This window comes from Thermobia domestica, chromosome 6 (assembly GCF_964235325.1).
Source record: "Thermobia domestica chromosome 6, izTheDome1.hap1.1, whole genome shotgun sequence".
Lineage (NCBI taxonomy): Eukaryota > Metazoa > Arthropoda > Insecta > Zygentoma > Lepismatidae > Thermobia > Thermobia domestica.
Window position 1 is genome coordinate 247,188,237 of NC_137459.1, and position 21,623 is coordinate 247,209,859.

At 37.1% G+C, this 21,623-nt stretch overlaps 1 protein-coding gene across 1 annotated transcript in view; it reads left to right on the forward strand.

The window, feature by feature from the left end:
- Positions 1-21,411, forward strand: part of LOC145687775 (innexin inx3-like) — a 39,858-nt gene extending 18,447 nt beyond the window's left edge. Inside the window, exon 2 of the mRNA XM_081761213.1 lies at positions 19,495-21,411. Within this exon, the coding sequence (XP_081617339.1) occupies positions 19,512-20,546 (1,035 nt within the window). The 5' untranslated portion in view covers positions 19,495-19,511 and the 3' untranslated portion in view covers positions 20,547-21,411. The remainder of the gene's footprint in view (positions 1-19,494) is intronic.
- Positions 21,412-21,623: the final 212 nt, after the last annotated feature.

A 21,623-nucleotide genomic window follows, 5' to 3' on the forward strand; every position in this document is an offset into this window, starting at 1 on the left:
TTGCATGTGATATTTGATTTCTCGGTAGCTACTGGCTGGATCTATATCAAATTCGCAAGACAAGTAACCTATCGTCTAAGAAATAACGATCGCTATGATTGATGGTTGAGTTGGCCCAGGGCTGGCTTGGGTGGTATGTGGTACTGTATTTCTTGGTAACTACTGGCCGGATCGAAATCCAACTTAGTAGACAAACAGCCCATCTAATCTAATTTATCTCATATAAATAAAATAAAGAGTTTATTTGCGTATCTCTCTGTGTCTGTGTCTGTGTCTGTGTGTGGCCTGGGGAACAGACAAATGGACCGAGAGTTGCCAAATTTTGGTTACGGGTACTTTGGTCCAGGCCCTAGACCAAGACGAAGCGTTTTTCTTTTTAATTTGAAGTAGTGGGTCTCAAGGGGGGAGAGGTTACCGGGACATGTAAAAATAGTGGAAAATGAACGATATCAGTGTCAAATCCATAGTTTTCGCGGTCGCTGAGATGAATGGTAATACACCCACAGGCGTTGACTTCCAAATACATCATTCACGAAAATGTGGAAATGTGAGTGTCCTGAGAAAACCTACGAATACAATGTTTTCCACCACAAACTTACTTGAACGGGAATTGAACGAGGGACCTCACGCATTAGAGGTAGGTGCTGTACCACAGAGCCACTATGATCTCCATAAGAAGAAACACAATGATGTTCCATGATTCTGAGGTTTGCTAGTGAAGAAAGTAGCTTTTGAACATTAAGCTATCGTTTTAATTCCACAGATTTTTATCCACATTTATTATCAATTTCGAAACTGTTGATACTGCCAAGTAAAAGAATTTCTAGTGCATCAATTGCTATTGAATCACATGCTAGTCAATACAGTCCGTTAATAATATACCAATGTAATGAATTGCATCTAACACTTTAATCGTCAATTGTGTAAAATGTTTTAAATTTAGTGTAAAAAGGAAAGTATTGAGATTTTTTGATGTAATACAGCATAAACGTGTATCACGATTACTTCCGTGGTTATTTTCCCAATTGTGATAATACTAATAATAAGGCATGCACAGGAGAGAATACCATATCATTGTATCCAAAATATAATCAAGATTTTGGAGAATATCCCTTCATATACTTGATGCTACGTCCTACGCAGATGCGGTAATTGCAAGATTGCTATCAATGGAGAGAGAGAACACAGTTACTTCTCAACGCTGAACACTGTTCTTGTTCTACAATAACTTGACATATTTTTACTTCTAAACATATATCTGGTTCTGTCGTGTCTTTTCTCGGAAACCTAAGAAGAAATTGTGCACTGTGACACAAGCAGCATCGAACTGGTACGTTAACGGACCCTCGGATACCAGCTGTCATGGGCGTCCTTCAAGGAAACCCTTCGTGTCAAGTTATCCGTAACACACATAGCATTAATGTGTATAAGAATGTTCATGTGAGCGATATATACTAGCTGAAATGTCCGTTCTTCGCAAAGAGAGAACAGGTTTATTAAAATATGTATTTTAATCCCCTTCAACCTTCAGGATATACCAGTTAGTGGATGTAACATGATAAATACCTTGAGGCGGTTACTTATGTTCCGGTTCATTTTAAACAGGTGAACCGTTTTCCGTGGTGCAGTCACAAACAACAGACAGCGTTTATTCCAATGTGGTGAAGGAATATAGAAACTGCACACACCCTCCTTAAAACAAGAATTTTGGAAATTTCTACTTACTTCTAATTAGGGGTTAATATACAGATTTTCACCTCCTAACTTGAGGAGCTAATGAGACATTCCATTTTTCTTATTTCATTAATTTTGAACCCCACCCTTCTTTATTATACATTTATTAATCAAAGTGGTGATTGAAACCTAGCTCGAGATAAATGCTAAGCGTGATCAAAATTCATTTCAGAGATTATGGAGCTTATAATCCCAATTTCACACCTCCAACTTAAGTGAATCCTCACATTTGTCATGTTGTGAATAGATAAATTGGAAAATTCAATATTTTAAAATCGTTTCCCTTTTCTCCCTTAGAAGTGAAACTTGAGAAAAGCAGAGAAACGCATATTTCTCTTAGTTTTAACGAAGAGTTTATACATCGAATTTTACATGTACAATTTAAGCGAATCCTCACATAAAGCACTTCATAATAAGATAAGGGGAAATTTGAGATTGAAATTGACCTCTTTTCCCCTTTACTGCAGAATTATCAGAAACGCTGAAATACGTATTTCCTTATTTTAAACTAAAACTCTATATACTGAATTCAGATCTCCAACATAAGCGACCTCTTCTGTGTGGGCTCCCTGATTCGATCAAGTAAGCTTGTTGTGGAGAACATCGTATCCTCGTTTTTTCTCGGGGTACTTCCGTCTCTTCCCACAATCTCAATTCCGTTTCCTCGCCTATCAATTCTTCCATTATCATTCAGTTGTCTTAATAATCCATCTCACTTAGCCTAACGGGCATAACCGTGGGATATTAAACTGAAAGATTTCGTTCCATTTCATTTTCCAACTTAAGGAGATCCTCGCATTCGACATTTTCTGAGTAAGCAAAGATGAATTTAAGTGTTTATAAATATCCTCTTTCTCCTCTTTGGAGTTGAATGTTTGAAAACACTGGAATACGTTTTCCTTTCTTTTATTGAAGAGTTTATTTGCCGAGCGTCATCTCTCTAACGCCAGAGATTTGTGAGATGCGCTATTCTTGAAATAAATTTTGAACCCCCCCTTTTCCCTTTTAGATTGGGTATTTTGGAAAAGTCATCCCTTACTTTTGTGATGTAGGGAATATACAGATGGTGATCACAAAAATGGAAACACCTAAACGAAATTGCAACTTACTAGATTAATATGGTGTCGGGCCACCTTTCGCCTTCAGAACAGCCTTGATGCGACGTGGGATGGAGGCATAGAGGTCGTGAATGGTAGAGAGTGGAATTTTACACCATTCCTCGTGCAGGGCATCGGCCAGTTCTGTGAGAGGATGGAGGTGGAAACCGTCGCCGGAGTCGTGTTTCCAAGACGGACCACAGATGTTCAATTATGTTGAGATCTGGGGATTGGGCGGGCCAGGGGAGGTGTTCAACTTCATCCCGATGTTCCTCAAACCACGCTGCAACAACGCCAGCTGTGTGAATGGGTGCATTATCATCCTGGAAGATGGCGTCATTGTCCGGGAACAACATAGGATGCAAGTGGTCTCCTAAAATTGCGACATAATCGTTGGCAGTGATTCGTCCGCTAAGTGTGACTACAGGACCCAATGAAAACCATGATATGGTGACCCACAGCATCACCGAGCCGCCGCCATGTTTCACAGTTGGGCGGAGACACTGCAGATCATAAGCTTCTTTGGGCGTTCTCCACACATAAACACGGCCCGTGGTTGGGAATAGGGTGAAGGATAACTCATCCGACCGTATCACACGTTTCCAGTCCTCAACGGTCCAAGTTGCATGGTCGCGGCACCATTTGCGGCGTGAGAAAGCGTTATGGTTCCTGATGAGCGGTTTGGCCCGTGAAACAAGACCCCGTAAGTTCATATCATGTAATTCGCGGCGGACTGTGATTGTCGAAACAGGGTGGGGGAGGTGCTGATTGAGTTCCTCCGTCACTTGCTCCGCAGTGGCACGACTGTTCTGCGTGACAATGTGCTTTAATACCCGGCGTGACCTGTCACTCATGATTTTCTTCCGCCCACTGTTCCGCTTCCCCGATGTGGTCTTCCTGTGTGTTGTGTAGGCCATCATCACCTTCGACACTGTCCCACGCGACACACCTAACACAGTAGCCACTGCCGTTACACTCACTCCACGTAATCGCGCACCAACAATTTGCCCTCTTTGAAAATCTGAGAGGTCTCCCATTTTACACTACCTCCGTCTGCTGCAGGCACAGGACACTGCTGTTCCACTGCGCCTGACGTATGGAGACCGACCTAACACACCACCACCAGCGGTCCGGCATTGCGGGCGCCACGACACCACTGCCAACCCATACATCTGACGTGTTGCCAACTACAGGTGTTTCCAATTTTTTCTGATCATCATCTGTATATTCTCTTCAAATTTCAAGTTTCTACCTTTAATAATATGGTCTGTGCGATGATGAATCACTCACTTCTACTCTTTTAGATTACACTGTGTTACAGTAGTTTTCTTTCCTGGAAGTTATTCATTGATTGTGCTCGTATTTCGTGCCCTGATCTTAAAACCATAAGTCCTTCATTTGCATCAGCCTCCATTTTCCCAAAATTGGGGGAAAATGGATTTTTTAATAATAAATTTTTCCTTCTCGAGTTGACAACACTTTCTGCTGTATTGTTGCAACACTGTATAAAAGTCTTAATCAGTGGAATTCGGTTCATTGCTTTGACTTCGTGCTCGTGATTTTGCCGCATGTGGAAGGGTTGGGAGGTTATGCACTGGAAATATACAGTTCTAATTATAGACAGCTGAACTTATTGGACAAAGATAAAAGTGTGTTGCTGGACATTAGTCTTAGATTTTTCTTCTAAAAAGTACGTGTATGAGTGTTGTGTGCAGTGAGTCATGCCGAGAAATTGCTTGATTAGCACTAAAAGATCCTTTTACATGTGGGAGAGTGACTGTTAAGACAAATATTACACAGATAATACCGCTTGTGGAAAAAGCTTATGAATTGTACTTTGAGTGGAGAGTCGGGGATTAAGATAAAAAATTGGCTCCACATGTGAGTTGTAAATCTTGTGCATTGAATCTTGCTCCTTTCTGATCGGTGAAACAGGAACAGATAACTTTCCTGTGAGGAAAAGGTTGAACAGTGGAAGGTAAATTTCTGTATATGATTGACTTATTGGTTTCTGAGCTTATTCCACTTACGTTTGTTAAACAAAAATTACAATCTGACGTGTGGTCTTTCGGCCCTATGCCAATGCTGTGTGTGGGCCGAAAGACCACACGTCAGATTGTAATTTTTGTTTAACAAACGTAAGTGGAATAAGCTCAGAAACCAATAAGTCAATCATATACAGAAATTTACCTTCCACTGTTCAACCTTTTCCTCACAGCAAAGTTATCTGTTCCTGTTTCACCAAAAAATGGTGCGTTGAATGATTCTGATGAATGCGCTGGTTTCGTAGATCATGATTCCAAAATTGAAGAAGAGGAAGATCCTATCAATACTGAAAAATCGTCGGAATAGCAATTAATATCTCAAAGTAAAATAAATGATCTTGTTAGGAATTTGCACTTGTCAAATCCCAGGCTGAACTGCCAGCTTCAATTCTACAAAAGTGGAATATTTTACAGAAGAAGATAAATTTAACTACGTACCCCTTTCGTGGATGTGGTGTAGTGAAGTTTTTCGACTCTCACAAAGATTTGGTGTTCTGTAAAAATGTTTGCCGACTAATGTCTGCATTGAACGTTGATTATGATATGAATAATTGGCGGTTATTCATTGATTCTTTCAAATTCAGTCTAAAAGTCGTATTATTACACAACAGAAATAGCCACCCTGCTATTCTGGTTCATTATGCTGTAGGTGTGAAACAAACATACGGAAATATGAAACTTTTACTTGGGAAACTTGAGTACGCGGAACATCCATATCACATTTTGGTGATTTCAAAGTTCTTGGCTTTCTTTTGGGGATGCAGTTGGGGTTACGAACTATTGTTGTTTTTGTGCGAATGGGACAGCAGGGCAAAAGATCAACACAATAACGTAAAACAAATGGCCTGCAAGGAAGTTCTTGACTCCCGGACGGAAAAAAATGTTAGTTACGAACCTCTTGTCGAACCACATAATCTGAACTTACTGCCATTACACATAAAGTTAGGACTAATGAAGATTTTCGTCAAGGCTCTTGATAATGAGGATGGTAGCTTCCGTTACCTGAAGGCACTATTTCACCGCATCACAGATTCAAACCTTATGGAAGGGATATTCGTTGGACCAGAAATAAGAAAAGTGATTAAAGATTCTCAATTCGACGAAACACTGAACGAAACTGAGAGAAGAGCGTGGGTTGCGCTAAAGAAAGTGGTGTAGAAAATCTGAATAATATGCCCAAATGGTTGAAGAACTGATACTGAGTTTTAAAGAAATAGCTTGCAATATGTCTTTGACACTTCATTTCGTCCACAGCCACTAGGGTGTCTGTCCCGAGAACTTATCTGCGGTATCAGATAAACACGGTGAAAGATTGCATCAAATAGCTAGTGTACTGGAAGAAAAATACTCGGGAGAATGTGAAGGGGTCTCTATGCTAGCTGACAATGTTAGACCATGCAAAAAGAACATAAGATATGTGCAAAAGGAAACGCCGATAAGAACGTTTATCAGCTTGTAAAGCAAGACAATTTCCTTATTTTGTTTTAATATAAGAGAACATGATAGTACGTACAAAAGGTAACCCCGATAAGAATATTTTGTGCAGCAGTACAGTAGTCTTATTTTATTTCACTTCTGTATGTTATGTTTCACTAACTTCGTTTCAATACAAATTTTATATGCACTTTAAGTTGTTTATATTTAGATATTTCACTAATTGTAATACAACTATGAGATGCGTGGATGAATCTACTCCCCATCAATTGTACATCAAGCAAAAAAAAAAAAAAAAAAAAGAAAGAAAGAAATCTCAGGCGAATATACGACCATAGGATATTTCACAAGGAACAAAATCTTGAAAAGTAGGTAATTTTGTCACAAAATCGTTCAAACTGTAGATACAATTGCATAAACCCGTTTTTTTAAATGACAATACAGGGGATGAATGCCCCTTCTAGGTACTGACAGTCATGTATTAGTAGGAATTTATATCTGCAAGGTGTCCTCTAAATTTCACACGGTTCCTTCAAAATTTGGACGGTCTTTACGAGCTCTGTAATGTTTAACTTAGCATATTAATCATATCTTAATCTTAATCTTAACTATATAAAACTACATGAGCTGACATAAATTATTGAGCACTTCGTGTAAGACTACAATGATTAAATTTGACATGATTGTAGCTTTCCGAGACTAACCGACAAAAAAATTGCCAAAAGTGTATATTTTTAATTCTTAGGGGGTCTAAAGGGGAAATGAAGAACCCCCATGTTATTTAAATGGCTGTTTTTATGGACCTATACTATCATGCTTTAGGTACTTGAAATTGGAATAAAAACTTGAAATTCGGTATGCTTATACGTTTTCGTTAGCGTTAACTAAGTGAGTCGCTAAAAAAATCCAACTGTAGAGTGGTTTTACGGGGAACTGAAAAATCTTTCCCATGGAACATCTTTTATACCCCAAAATGTTTAGGCACTTCCGACAGGATTAGAATAATGAAATTTGGCATGATTGTAGCCTTCCCGGACTAACCTACAGGAAAATTGCCAAAAGTGAATATTTTTAGTTTTTAAGGGATCCAAAGGGGAGATGAAGAAATTCCCATGTTATTTAAATGGGCGTTTTCTTGGGATTCAAAATCTATAAAGCAGAAAAGCACTCAATTCATTAACTTCTGTTTCAACTCATAATTTGACAAAGCAATTTCATTAATAATATCATTTCTGTCAATATTCAAAAATAAGTCTCGCTCCATATTCATGAATATTGACGGAAGGAGTACATTTTCATTTAATGAAGACTTTAGTCTGTTTTTAATTATTTTAAGTTTGGATGAAAACATGCTAACAAACCGCTTGCGTCCATGGAATGATCATTACAAATTTGAACACAGTATATAAATTAGTGAAGTCCTGACTGACGAAAATTTATACAGATAAACATAAGATAAACACTGTGAACATTCTCTATTAGTATCACGGTCTCCGCACTTGTTTGTTTCATCTCTTGTCTCTTGTTTGGTTTCAGAATGTTGCTGCAAATCATCATCTTTTAAATTTTCATAGTTGTTTCTTTTGTGGTTTTTCTTCTGAGCTTTCATAAAGAGGGATAAAGTTCTTATACAGAATGCAAATTTATTTGACCATTCAACAGACGAGAAATAATATGCAAGACATTATTGGTAAAATTCTCCATCTCGATCCTTGCTATTTTATCATTGTATCATTGTCCAAAACCGGTTTCGTTTTTTTTTCAAAACCGGTTCGGTTTTCACCGAAACTGGTTTCGCTGAATGATTCCTTCCTGTTTTGCCTATTCCTGTTTCGCCTGCTAGCCTCCCAGCAATATTTATCAATATTTTTAAGTTATCAAGATTGTAGGCGAAACAGGAATTACTGTTTTGTCTATTCCTGTTTCGCCTACTGCTAGAATAAAAAGAAATTTTTGAGTTCGGAATTTTTCTTGGGAATTTTAGCTTTATATGAATTCAGAATCTTGATGTAATGCAAGGAAGTAAAACTGTTTTAGCATGAGATAAAACTAAGTGATCAGGATTAAAAGAAATGAAAAATAAAGAGCTATGTTATTGTACATGTTCATTTATTTGTACCTGTTTTTTTCTGTCGTGCATTCATACCCAGTTTTTCAAATGTATGCAGTAGAATACAGTATCAATGTAATCCATTAAACGCATAGCTCTAGATTTTAATCTCTCCTTCAAAGTATTAATTCGCTGATCTTCGAAAATTCACAATGTTTAAAAATTTCCAAAAAAATCAAATATATAGCTCTCAGATCTGAAGCTTGTTAAGGACGTTGTCAATTACCTAGTCTTTAGGTAGACGAAGAATTGAATGTGAGTCTTGTTTATTTCGTTTCAAAATGTGCATTCCAATATGGCCATTTCTAGATTTCCAACTTCAACGTTCAGAGCTTATTTTTTTGACGTTTTAAAGCACGTCTCAATGTGCACAGAACATAGAATATTGTCCACTCTATTATCTTTCATATGGTTGTGGTTTGAACGCATTATCTTTAAAACTTAAAAAAGATACAGCGTTTAATGGAATGCACTAAAAAGTTCAAAATACGCTCAGGCGCCTATACAAAATGGCCACTACGACAAAACATGCGCGGCTAAAAAATAAATGAATACCTGTTTTCAACTCCCTAAATGTCGTACAAACTTAGGTAAAAAATTAATAAAAAAATAACTTTTTTCAGCAACCATCATTGGTCGTTTTCATTTGGACCGACCCTCCAACAAAGTAACTGGGAATATCACGAGACAATACTCTACTCAGTTTTTAATGTCATCCTCAACACTGTTAGTCGTTCTTGCTCATTTGTCACATTAATATTTCATACAATACAATAAAAAATAAATGGGTGAGTAGGGTGACTATGAAATTTTCTACATTCTTCCACTTGACTATTCCGCTGTTCATTGGTGAAATCTGACAAACCAACTCTGTGCTTATAATACTACGAAAGTCTGTGGCTTGCACTACGATAGTAATACCCGCCGAAAAAAAAATGCCTCTGCACTGTCCCTTACAACAAAGAAATGGACGTAGGCTATCTGTAAATCTTTGGAAGTAGTTGAACTGGATCCTTGATTACCCTGTTCGTCATTTTATCCATTAAACGTCTGCTTCAATTGACATTCTTTGTGGCTCATGCAAACGTATACCTGGCGATTTTATTTGCTCATCTCCAAGAAGAACAACAATGGCTTTGCATCCAAGTGTACATTTCATGCAAGTCTTCTCACCATTTCGCCTGTTAATCCGATATAAATAATCTTTATATTCGGACAGTTTGCCACGACGCTTAGTGTCAACAGAGTTCGACATATTTGTGAGGATAAAGACACGTGTTACAAAAATATTCTCTCAAAACACTCAGAAAACAATTATATCTACAATTTTAAAAGATATGTGGCACAGACGAGGAAAAACCCAGGAAATTTCTTAGCTTCCACAATTCTGACAAGGGAACCTTCCGAAAATGATAGTTGCAGTGAAACATGTGACTTATGCCAATTGAAAGAACTGTAACAGAGATGTTCATTCCCAAAAAATTAGCTGCCCATAGCGATAGCTTCAATAAATATAAGGGGTGGAAGTTCGGGAAACAGCAAGATTGGACAAGGGGAAAAAGTGCAAATTCCGCAAAGAAGTGGGGGCACGGCAAATTACAATAGTGACAAGTGATGTATAGAAAGAGACTTGCCACAATAGGGAACAAATGAGGGCCACCAGTGGGGTTAACAGTGTTGCCAACTGCAATGAAATGTACATGTTTTGCAAAGAGCACTATATGAAGTGAGTGCAATATTCAGTGTCAATCTGTCATGTAGAGCATAAGATATAACGTAATCAGTGGTAAAATCTAACAAAAGAAAATAGAAAAAAACAGAAGTATGAAAAATACGTAAAAGACGAAGTTGGCCATAATGCGCTACATTTGATCACGAGCTGTGCATATTAGAATGAACAAAACAAGAAAGCACCAACTATGCAGGAAACCGACGTACCTAGAGTCGAAAAGAAAAACGAGTTCCAAAGTTGGCAGCACTGGCCATGAAAATCCAAACAATTCTAATATAGTTAGGCTACTCGCTTCACAAAAAGAAAATTCTGGCAACAGGCATTAGCCTTCGCATCATTTGTACATGCTCGTCCACATTGTACGTGCAATTGTTCGATGAGACAATGGTCCAAAGAGAAGATACATTTGCAGTGAGCACAGCGGAATACTGCCAATCCCTCACACATGTACAATGATCGCCTGTGAATGTCTCGAAACACTACTCTAGAGGTGTCGGAACCTTTGGTGGTCTTTCTATCACATATCCACACCTGTAGAAAGCAAACATAATCAAAGCTTGATCTGCTCTGTGTTCTATCTGCAGTACTATCACCGCCTATATGATATATCCAGAGTATCCCACCTAACTCTGCGACTGAAATAGTTTCAAAGCGAAAAAAAGTGACACATCCAGTTGTTCAGGAATGTACCCATGTCAGCGGGCGACAAACTTCTGTGAGACGCAAGTGCCCCCAAGTACCCCATCATAGGGTCCCAAGAGTCAACTTCAAAATTTCAAATAGCACCATCGGTCGAGTTATATTTCTTTTGATAAATCATGGAATATGCAACAACGCATATCAGAAATATTTACTATATGGGATTTCAAAATGGCCGTCAAAAATATCTGCTCGGTGACAAGAACAACGTCCATTTTTGGCGGCCATTTTGAAACCCGTGCTTCATATAGCAAATGTTTCTTATAGGCGGTGTTGTATCTATCCAGAGAAATATCATCCGCCCCCTGTTCCCATTTGAAATGTTGTTGTTGACCCCTCGAGCCTTATGATGGGGACCCTGGGGGACTTGCTTCTTACAAAGTGTTCTTGGCCCTCGACATGAGTACATTCTTGTGCAATTGGATTTGCAACATCTCTTTTCGCTTCGCAGCAATTTGAGATCACAATGCTCGATGCCATGTTCAGACACAACATATATTTGTGGCGGCCATTTTGAAAAACATGCTTCATATAGCAAATGTTTCCTATAGATGTCGTTTCACATTCCATGATCTATCGAGAGAGGTACCACTCGGTCCCTGTTGCCATTTAAAAATTTGAAGTTGGCTCCTGGGGCCCTATGATGGGGATCCTGGGGACACTTGCTTCTCACAGACTTTTATCACCCCCCGACATTGGTACATTCCTGCACAACTGGATCCGTCACATTTTTGTTCGTTTCGCAAATCTTTCAGGTCACAAAGTTTGGTGGGACACCCTGTATATTCCCACATACGACCCAACCATGACATAATGTTCACTACTTCTATTATCGGTTGTTGGCTCAACCCAACCATTTCATGTTCCCCGACTTGACATTGCCTCAATCACTCTAGCATTGATGCATTCCGAGTGAATTTTCTTTTTGTGAAGCGAGTGGCCTAACTATATTAGACTTGTCTGGATGCTCATGGCCAGTGTTGCCAACTTTGGAACTCGTTTTTTCTTTTCGACTCTAGATACGTCGGTTTCCTGCATATTCGGTGCTACTTGTTTTGTTCATTCTAATATGCACATCTCGTGATCAAATGTGGCGCATTATGGCCAACTCCGTCTTTTACGTATTGTTCGTACTTCTGTTTTTTTTATTTTCTTTTGTTAGATTGTACCACTGATTATATACGCCATATCTTATGTTCTACATGACAGGTTGACACTGAATATTGCACTCACTTCATATAGTGCTCTTTGCAAAACATGTACTTTTCATTGCAGTTGGCAACACTGTTAACCCCACTGGTGGCCTTCATTTGTTCCCTATTGTGGCAAGTCTCTTTCTATACATCACTTGTCACCATTGTATTTTGCCGTGCCCCCACTTCTTTGCGGAATTTGCACTTTTCCCCCTTGTCCAATCTTGCTGTTTCCCAAACTTCCACCCCTTATATTTCCTGAACCTATTGCTATGGGCAGCTAATTTTTGGGGAATGAACATCTCTGTTACAGCTCTTTCAATTGGCATAGGCCACATGTTTCACTGCAACTATCATTTTCGGAAGGTTCCCTTGTGAGCTTTTATGCGTACCTTGGTTACATATCTAAATGAATGTTATCCGGAAAAGGTTAAGAGACCTACCATAAAGAAAATATGTTTTGAAACAGTTTTTAATTAGTATACGCCACATCTTAAATCACAACGGGATAGACTAATCATGTTGCATAATATTACCAACACTACAGGATTATCGACTGATAAAGAATAATATAAAACTACTAAAAAGATATACAAGAAAGAGAGATGAGCAGCAAAAATTACTTAACTGCAAATGAAAAATTGATAAATAATTCAAGGAATAAATGTGCAGGAGCTTGGTGTATAATTAATAAGGAAATTGGAAAACGCTTTGTTCGAGACCCCATGCCAATATCCGTAAACGAGTTCAACAAATATTTTGTGAATAGTATAATAGAATTAAATGATAAATCAAAAGATTAAAATTGTTTCTACGAAAATCAAAATTTTGACTTTAGAAGTTTATGAGCACAGAAAAATGTAATTAACATTGAGTCAATTTTTTCATGGACTGCAATTAATACCAGAACAGTTTAATCGGTCGTTAGCAAACTGAAATCTTGAAACAGGATTTCTATGGATTTTCTCACAACTTGTTAAAAAAATAGTAATTGATGTTATAATTGAACCTTTAGTTTACCTATTTAACTGCATGCTTTTAGAGGGAATCTGCTTTAACTTCCTTTAATTGACAATCACTGTAGACATACATGAGAAAAGCGATAAAAGTAAACCTAATAACAATCATCCTATATCCTTACTGCGAACTATATCCAAAGTTTAGAAATAATGTATTAAAAATCAATTATTAAACTATCTAGAAACGAACAAACTGATCCACACTTCGCAATTTGGGTTCAGACCGGGGTTTTCCACGACTAAGGCTGTGGAAAATATAGTAGCACACATATTAGACAATTTTGAAAGTAATTTATATACGTGTGCAACACTGCTAGATCCGAGTAAACTTTCGATACAATGTCACACGATTTATTGGTTGCAAAGTTATATTATCGGTGTATCAGGGAATTGAGTTGCCATTAATGAAGTCCTATCTTAGTAATAGAAGACAAACTGTCCGTATTGCAAATGAAAGATCAAGTTTTTTGAATATAACATCAGAGCTGCCTCAGGGAAGTGTGCTAGAACCTTTACTTTTTCTTATCTATGTAAATGACTTCCCAAGTTTTCTACCTTGTAAATCTGTTTTATATGCCGTCGACACAACATTTCTAAATACAGATAAAACCTTAATGGGAGTTAAAAATAATGACATTTTAAAAATGTCATGAACATGGTTAAGGTATAACAAACTTTATTTCAATGAATCTAATTGTAAGATATAAACCATTCATTTTTGTCTTGGTAATCACATGACTGCTGTCGATGCATGCCATTCTGTAAAGCTTCTGGGGTTCTATCTAGAGCCAAACCTAAACTGGAATGTGATATTGTGAAACTTTATGTAAAAGACTATCTAGAATATTATTTTAATTCTCAAACTAAGGGCAACAGTTACTGAAACCGTGCTTCTTACAGCATATTATGCTTTCTTTCATTGTCATTTACACTGCGTCATATTAATGTGGGGTAATACATAGCGTGCTCAAATTGTCTTCCAATTGCAGAAGAAAGCTATAGCTGCAATAACAGTTTTGCCAGATACTGTATAATATAAATCATAATCTAAGGAAATGCAGGTCATGACTTCCTTCTTTGTAGAGTTTTAGACGTCTTATGCACGTGAGAGAAAATCTTGATGGCATTGGTTATAACGATAATGTTCACTCATATAATACAAAATGGAAAGATGATTTAACCCTTTTAGGATTTCCACTTTTTGAGGCAAATTTTAGACTTTCACTCAAACAGCTACTGCTTCCTTAGTATTTATCGTAGGATCATGGTTCATACCTCGTTTGTTGGGGATAGAGCACATTTTTTAATGGCACCACTTGCTTGTTCGTATTATGCACCAGGAACTGGAAAATCAGAGAAAACCGGGACATTTAAAAAAATGTTTTTCAAACATTTGCTCCCCTCTTTCACAAGCCTGGATTCAAGTAGGAATCTGAGTGTCTTTTTAAAACACACACTTATATTCATAGTACGTGTGCAAGATTTCAATCTTGTATCTTGAAAACTGAGGTCGGGAGAAATTTATTGAAAGTCTGAAGATGATCCATTTTTTCATGTACTATTTTACCTGGAGCCATGGTTCAAACGCCATTTTCTTTAGTATAACGAGCCCTCTCCAGCGGTACCACTCACATCTCCGTATCATACACCTAAACTGGAAAATTCGGGAAACATCCAGATATTTGATTTGACAATCGCGCCAAAACACTTTGCCCCTCTGGCCCAGGCCTGGGTTGACGTAAGGATTTGATTTTTTTCTGAATATACGTTGTTATGTACATAATACGTGTGCGAAATTCAAGTCTTGTGTCTTGAAAACAAAGAGCGGAAAAAATTGTTGAAAGTCTTAATTTAGATCCTAGATATGTATATATACACACGTATATACATATTTTAAAAATTTACTGCGCCATTACTATTTGGACTAAAGTCATGGTTCAAGCGTCATTTTCTTCAGTATAACGAGCCTTTTCTAATTATGCTACTTATATGTCCGTATCATACGCTTGAATGAGAAAAATCGGGGAAAACTGGAAATTTTTCTGAAAAAAATAGCACCTCGGAACACTTACGCTCCTAGGGCCCGATCTCGGTTTTACGTAGAGATCCTAAAAATTGAGAGATACTCAAAGGTATAAACAATCCGTGTGCAAAGTCTCAATTTGATATCTTGAAAGCTAAAGGTGTAAACTGTTTTTTTGAAATTTGCCTTAATAAAAAAATTAAAAAAAATCACGCCCCTCCGCCCCCACTTGGCGCCGCCAAGTTGACCATCCGGTTCTAAAATGCATCTGGGATATATTTGGTCTATTCTTGACTTGACCAATAAAAAAAACGGCTTAAATACCTGTTATAGAACTTAAATAAGCAGTCAAAGACGATACTACGCCATGGTAACAAAAGTTACCAAAAATCGTAACAGGGTTAAATGCCCCATATGTTAGGCTAAATACAATCCAAAGAGCTATAAATATACTGGCATGAAACCGTATAATGTATTACCAATATATATTCGAAGGATGCGTAATGTATTATTGACGCTATCTATTACAACATTCGTTGTTTAATGGCAAAAAAAAAAAAAAATATATATATATATATTCTAATTATATGACACACACAAAGTTCAACACAAGACTTGCATAAATGTTATATTTCCGGTGGCTCATTTAAAGTTTCTATTCAAAGATAAACATATTCTGATATTCTGATATGTTCTCTCCCCAGTGAAACACCAATCGGAGCGGATTATTTAATTCGACTAGTTAGGATGGTTGTCTTCAAAGTGAAAGTACTTACATCTACTTCACCCCTTTGTTGTTCGTACTGTAGTTGTTTAAATCGCGACTATTGATGCATATTCGTTAATATTAAATTATTTTACGAAATATCCGGTCACATTAAAAATAAAATTCCCAAGAAAAATCCCAAACTCAAAAATATCCCTTCATCTTAAGAGTAGGCGAAACAGGAATAGGAAAACAGGTATTACTGTTTTGCCTACAATCTCGATAACGCAGAAATCTTGATAAATATTGTTGGGAGGCTAGTAGGCAGAACAGGAATAGGCGAAACAGGAAGACATCCGCTGAAAACTTCTGGAAAACACACAAAAGTATTACTGTGGAAACGGAATCGGTTTCCGGAGAACAACGAAACACTATTCTGGTCATAAATAGAACCAATTTTGGGAAAAACCGGAACAGGATATGGTGAAAAACCGAACCGGTTTTATAAGAAACCGAAACGGTTTCGGTGAAAACCGATTTTTTGAAAATTTTCAAAATCTGGGAACCCAAAAAACAGTTTTTGTGCTCCACCACTAATTTTTATTCTGGTTATTTCTATGCCCACTACTGAAATTGTGCTTTCAATTATGGTCACCTAGTGTGACCGATACTAAAAAAGTAGTCATTTTTATATTTTAGTAGTGGTAACCTCTACAACTCACGTCTGGAAGCCTAAAAAGTAAATATATTTTTGAAATAACTGATCATTACTGAATTCTTACACATTAAAAAGATTCGCAATGCTTATAAAATAAACTAGATATAATGGAATAAATCGAACGGTTTGCTTACCTTCAAAATTTGGAAATTAAAAAAAAATTCTTCATATACACATGAAAAACATCTTCTAGACTAGTACTCCAACTAAAAACTATTCGTTAGGTTTGCAGTATATAGAAAGGGTAATAGACATTACAGTAAAAATGAAAAACTAAAGCTTATTGGCTAATGCGAGTCTGCACTTCAAATTTATTGTCCTAAGTGACAACTACTGAAAGGGTGACCGCTACCGGCCAAGTCACTCTACTATCATATTTCAAAGAGAGATGTCGAATTACTCAAATGATGATTTGAATATACCACTAGAGTCTTGAGCTATTGTAAAGCCAAAAAGTATCTTGTTAAGACAATATAATGAACACAAATAGAAAGTTGATCCATTATAAAATATGATTAAATTGATGTATTTGTTTTCTGCTAATGCTATTCTCTATCCTTCTTTCTCTCCTTTTGACTGCGCCGTTTAATTCCTTATTCATTTTGTAGAACAAATGAGTTTCGTTTCACAGTATGAAACTATGGTAGACTTACCAAATTATGGGAATTCAATTCTCGAACTTGAAGTAATATATCTATAACTACTGGTTGCAATAGATTAATAAGATCAAAGATAAAATCTGTATCTCGAACACTGAATCCAAATCGAAAAGCCATTACTCTCTATCCCTTACTGCTTTTGTCCAAAGGCAATAACGGTTGAAATAAAAAAAATCGTTTATTTCAACAATTTCCGGTTCGAATAGAGGCTTATCGGAGGAGATAAAAACTATTTTTGCGACCCTCAATCACTGCAAAGAACTACATCTTAATATATCTTATTAGAAATCAATATTGAAACCGGAATTAGCAGTAAATTTCAACCACTTCTAGTTTTGGTAAAATATTGTGGGTAACGACAGTATGCTCTCTTCAGACACTGAAAACCGCTTCCCGCTATCTATTGTCATTTTTGTTGAATGGTGATAAGTGTTGAAACAGGAAATCACTAATTTGATTCACTTTCGTTTTCAATAAAGTGTTACTGAAGAAGATGGATCCTATTCTCGGAACAATAAATCGATTGCAGAAAATTACATTTAGATATCTCTTACCTTCTTGCTGTCTGAAAATCAGTATTAGAACCACAAGTAATAATAAATTAGAACCGCTTCTGGTTTTGGTAGAGTGTTCGGAATAGCCATCGTATGTTGCCTTGAGACACTGGATCGTTTAACAAAAAAAATCGTACTATTTGTTATCGTTTTTGTTCTATGTCGATAAAAGTTGAAACCGGAAATGAATAATTTCAACCACTTTCGGTTTTAATAGAGTTAAAGGAGGAAACGAAACGTACTCTTGGGATACGGAATCATTTGCAAGAAACTGCATCTTGATATATTTTACCGCTTTTGCTCTGATATCTGTCGACAGACGGATGGACGGACGGACGGACGAAGTTGAATATGCAGTAAGACTTCCGGCAATTATGCATAACATACATAGTTTGGAAATCTAATAATAATAGCTACATTGTCGTACGCACAACTTGACGTTGAACATTCGACTACCCTGCATTTGTCAAACTCTTAAGCTTTCTAACGGCAGACGTGAGTCACAAATTGCGTGAATATCTTCGCTGCCTGCTGTAAATAGAATGGCAAATGCAACAAGCATACACTTTGCTAAACACTATTAAGTCTCGTTGAATCAAAATTAACTATGTTTACTTAAATGATCCCACATCTAAATTCTGAATAGAAAATTATCGTGTTATAAAGTTTGAATACCCTGCAAAATAGAAAAAATATCATTCTCACTATTTTATTTATTTATTTTCTATTTTGTCTCTTAGTCTGGGAGTACCCCCGTTTAAATCTTCGGGGCCAACAACCCTTGGTAATTGCCAACTAGTCGACTTAGCCAGTCAGACCATGGATTAGAGACCTGTACGGGCCGAATTCTTCGGCCCGAGCCCAATCCAGTCCGAATGTACCTATGCCCTGCCCACCCCGGGCAGAAAAGTTTTGGAGATTTTCCGCCCGAGCCCGGCCCGGCCCGATATTTTTTAATATTCTTGACCCAAGCCCGGCCCGGGCCCGATAAATTTTAAAAGTTTTTGAACCAACCCCGGCCAGATAAATTTTTAAAAATTTAGCTCGAGCCTCAATCTTTCTCAAAATTTAGTATTAAACTAGGCCTAACGCTCAGTAACATTTTCTTGACTCTGGTTCACAACCTGACGCTTGCCTCCCGAATGGTACCATTGCCTCCTAGAACTTTGCCTGCCATCGAGAGAACAAAAACTCAATTTCCTGTAACAAAAATCTAACTTAATTGATTTTAGTAAAAGTGAAGATGGTAATATTGTTTAGCGAAAGACAGAACTTTCCCACCCCTTCTTGTCATATTTTGGGTTCAGTGAATGTGAAGGTCAGAGCTCAATTTACCGCTCAATGCCTGCAATCCTCTATAGTGAAAGTGGAGCCGCTAAGTAACACAAACTCTAAATAGCTATTCTATTCTTTGTAACATTTTTCACGGGCACACTTCTTCAACGTTTGGCACGGGCACACTTCAATTATCGTTTAACGAAAGTCAATAATTATTAAAGAACCGGCCCCAGCCCGGCCCGACCTGAAGATAAATCAGTGTTGGCCCGCCTAAGCCCGGCCCGCGGGGCCGTTCTTCGGGCTTCGGGCCGAGTCCGGCCCATGCAGGTTTCTACCATGAATACGAACTAATGAAGTGAGTTTCCAAGCATATAGTATTTGTTTTAACTCGTATGTCAGATAATGTTACACGCGAATAAATACATATATTAGTTAGTTTTTTTTTTATTCTATTCAGTAATTAATATTCCAATTATTATTGCTATCATTACAGATTGGATACGACTGAACATGAAGAAGGTGGAAGCCATTTTCAAACTTAAGACGAACATTGATGATTATGTTTTCCGGATGTATTCCTTGACCAAGAAGCTTATATACATCCTTGTTATGCTGTCCGTTGCCTACATCTACTTAGGTGATCCGATTCTATGCCAGGGAATTGACGGCTATTCAGATGAGATGGTTGACGACATTTGCAGGCAGGAAGCATTTTGTAATTTCTCATTAAGGGGAAGTCCCGCCAATGACATGAATGTAGAGATAACCAGCGTTTCTGATCCTGGGAGAACCAACGTCATTGATGCTGTTGGGAAGAAGCCTTCCGTTGAAAACTTCGAATGGATGCCGTACGCCTTCGTGGTTCAGGCTTTCCTCTTCTACATACCCTATTTAATATGGAAACTCTGGGATGATAACATGGTTGAAATGCTTATATACCACGTAAGAGATATTCCATTATCCAAGTTCTATTTAAAGAACGTTACAAATCTGATTGCTATAAGAATCCATGATTTTAAGTACTATGGAATTGTCTCTTTCTTTTGCCATAGTACGAATATCATGTTCGCTCTGATTAGCACCACCATGGCGTATACACTAAGAGGAAATATTTTTTTGGAAGATGGTTCGAATAACAGTCAGTACATCATTGACGGTTGTAGAAGTAATGCAGATTCTATTCCAGATTTCTTCCCGATCGTTGTTTCTTGCTCCGTAACTAATGGAAATATGATGAACGCAACACTATGTGTTGCACCCTTCAACTCAATGTACAAGAGTATATCTACTGTTGTAATGTTTTACTCTCTTGGTCTGGCTGCAATCAATAGCTATTATCTGATGTTTAACATTTCATTATGTTGTATAATTAAGGCTCGAGCGGTGTATTTAGGTGAACTCTCCGGCTGGTACGACTGTCATGCTGTGTACAAACTGTCCGCTTTATTATCATATGATGAGTTTGTTGTACTGGTTTTGCTCTGTGAAAACATGGAAACCACAAACATGGAAGTTCATTTCAAAATTCTCAGCTGTTCTGTCTAACATTCGTGAACCTTGCATTAGCGAAATGAGGGAAAATCTAGGAGAAATTACGAATGGCGGGAATTATCATGAAAATAACGTATATGGCCAAGGTTTTATAGTTAGCCAAGAGAAGAATGACCCAGGGAATCAGGCTGTTCTCCCCGTATAATGTATACACTGTCCTAACGAACAGAGTTGTCCATAAACTTGGAAGAAGGAACAACACAAAGATATAGATACGTGTATATTAAATATGTAATTGTATCCCTTTTCTTTGATACTAATAATCTTTCATGTATCCTTAATTTAAAATCCATGCACATTTTGTATTGTGAAACACTTAGATCATCTTTTTGAATCAAAAGTGATAGATTGTTTTTAGAAGATAGTAAGAAAACAAAACATATTGGAAATCACATAACTTGTTCGTAGACTACTTAAAAGCAGAGTCCTAAAATGTGTTTAGAATTTTATTTAAGACAAAAGGTTATTTTTTTAAAGTTTGTGTTCGAGTTTCTTCTTTTTTCCTAGTAGAGAATTTACGATAGTATAACAAGTAAACGTAATTGAAACAGTAATTCAGTACTGTACTTGACTGAGTAATGTATTTTATTAATGACGGGTTTAAAACATTAAATTTAAAATTATTTGCTCAAAGTTTATTTTAACAGTTATATTGTACGCCATTTGATTGCATATACACACAGTGACACAATATATAATGTTAAGAGAGTATTGGAAATGTTTGAAACAAACGAACAATGTATATGGTGTTATTTAAGACAAATATCGTATGTTCTGTAATTTTTATAAACAAGTATGAATAAATAGTACGCAATGAAAAATGTAATTGTGCTTTATCCCTATATGTAAAAGAAAAATAATCAAAGCAGTAACGGCTCCAGGATTTTCAAATAAGGTGGGGACACATTTTGTGCAGCGTCAATTACTGACGTTATGTCCCGCTTACAATATTACTTCACTTCTTTCAATATTTCAAGAGTGGGCATTTTAAAACCTAGATACTGCAGTTAAATGTATAAAAATGTGTTATTTTATTGTGTCGAAAAATACAAACCCCCACAGAAAAGCAAA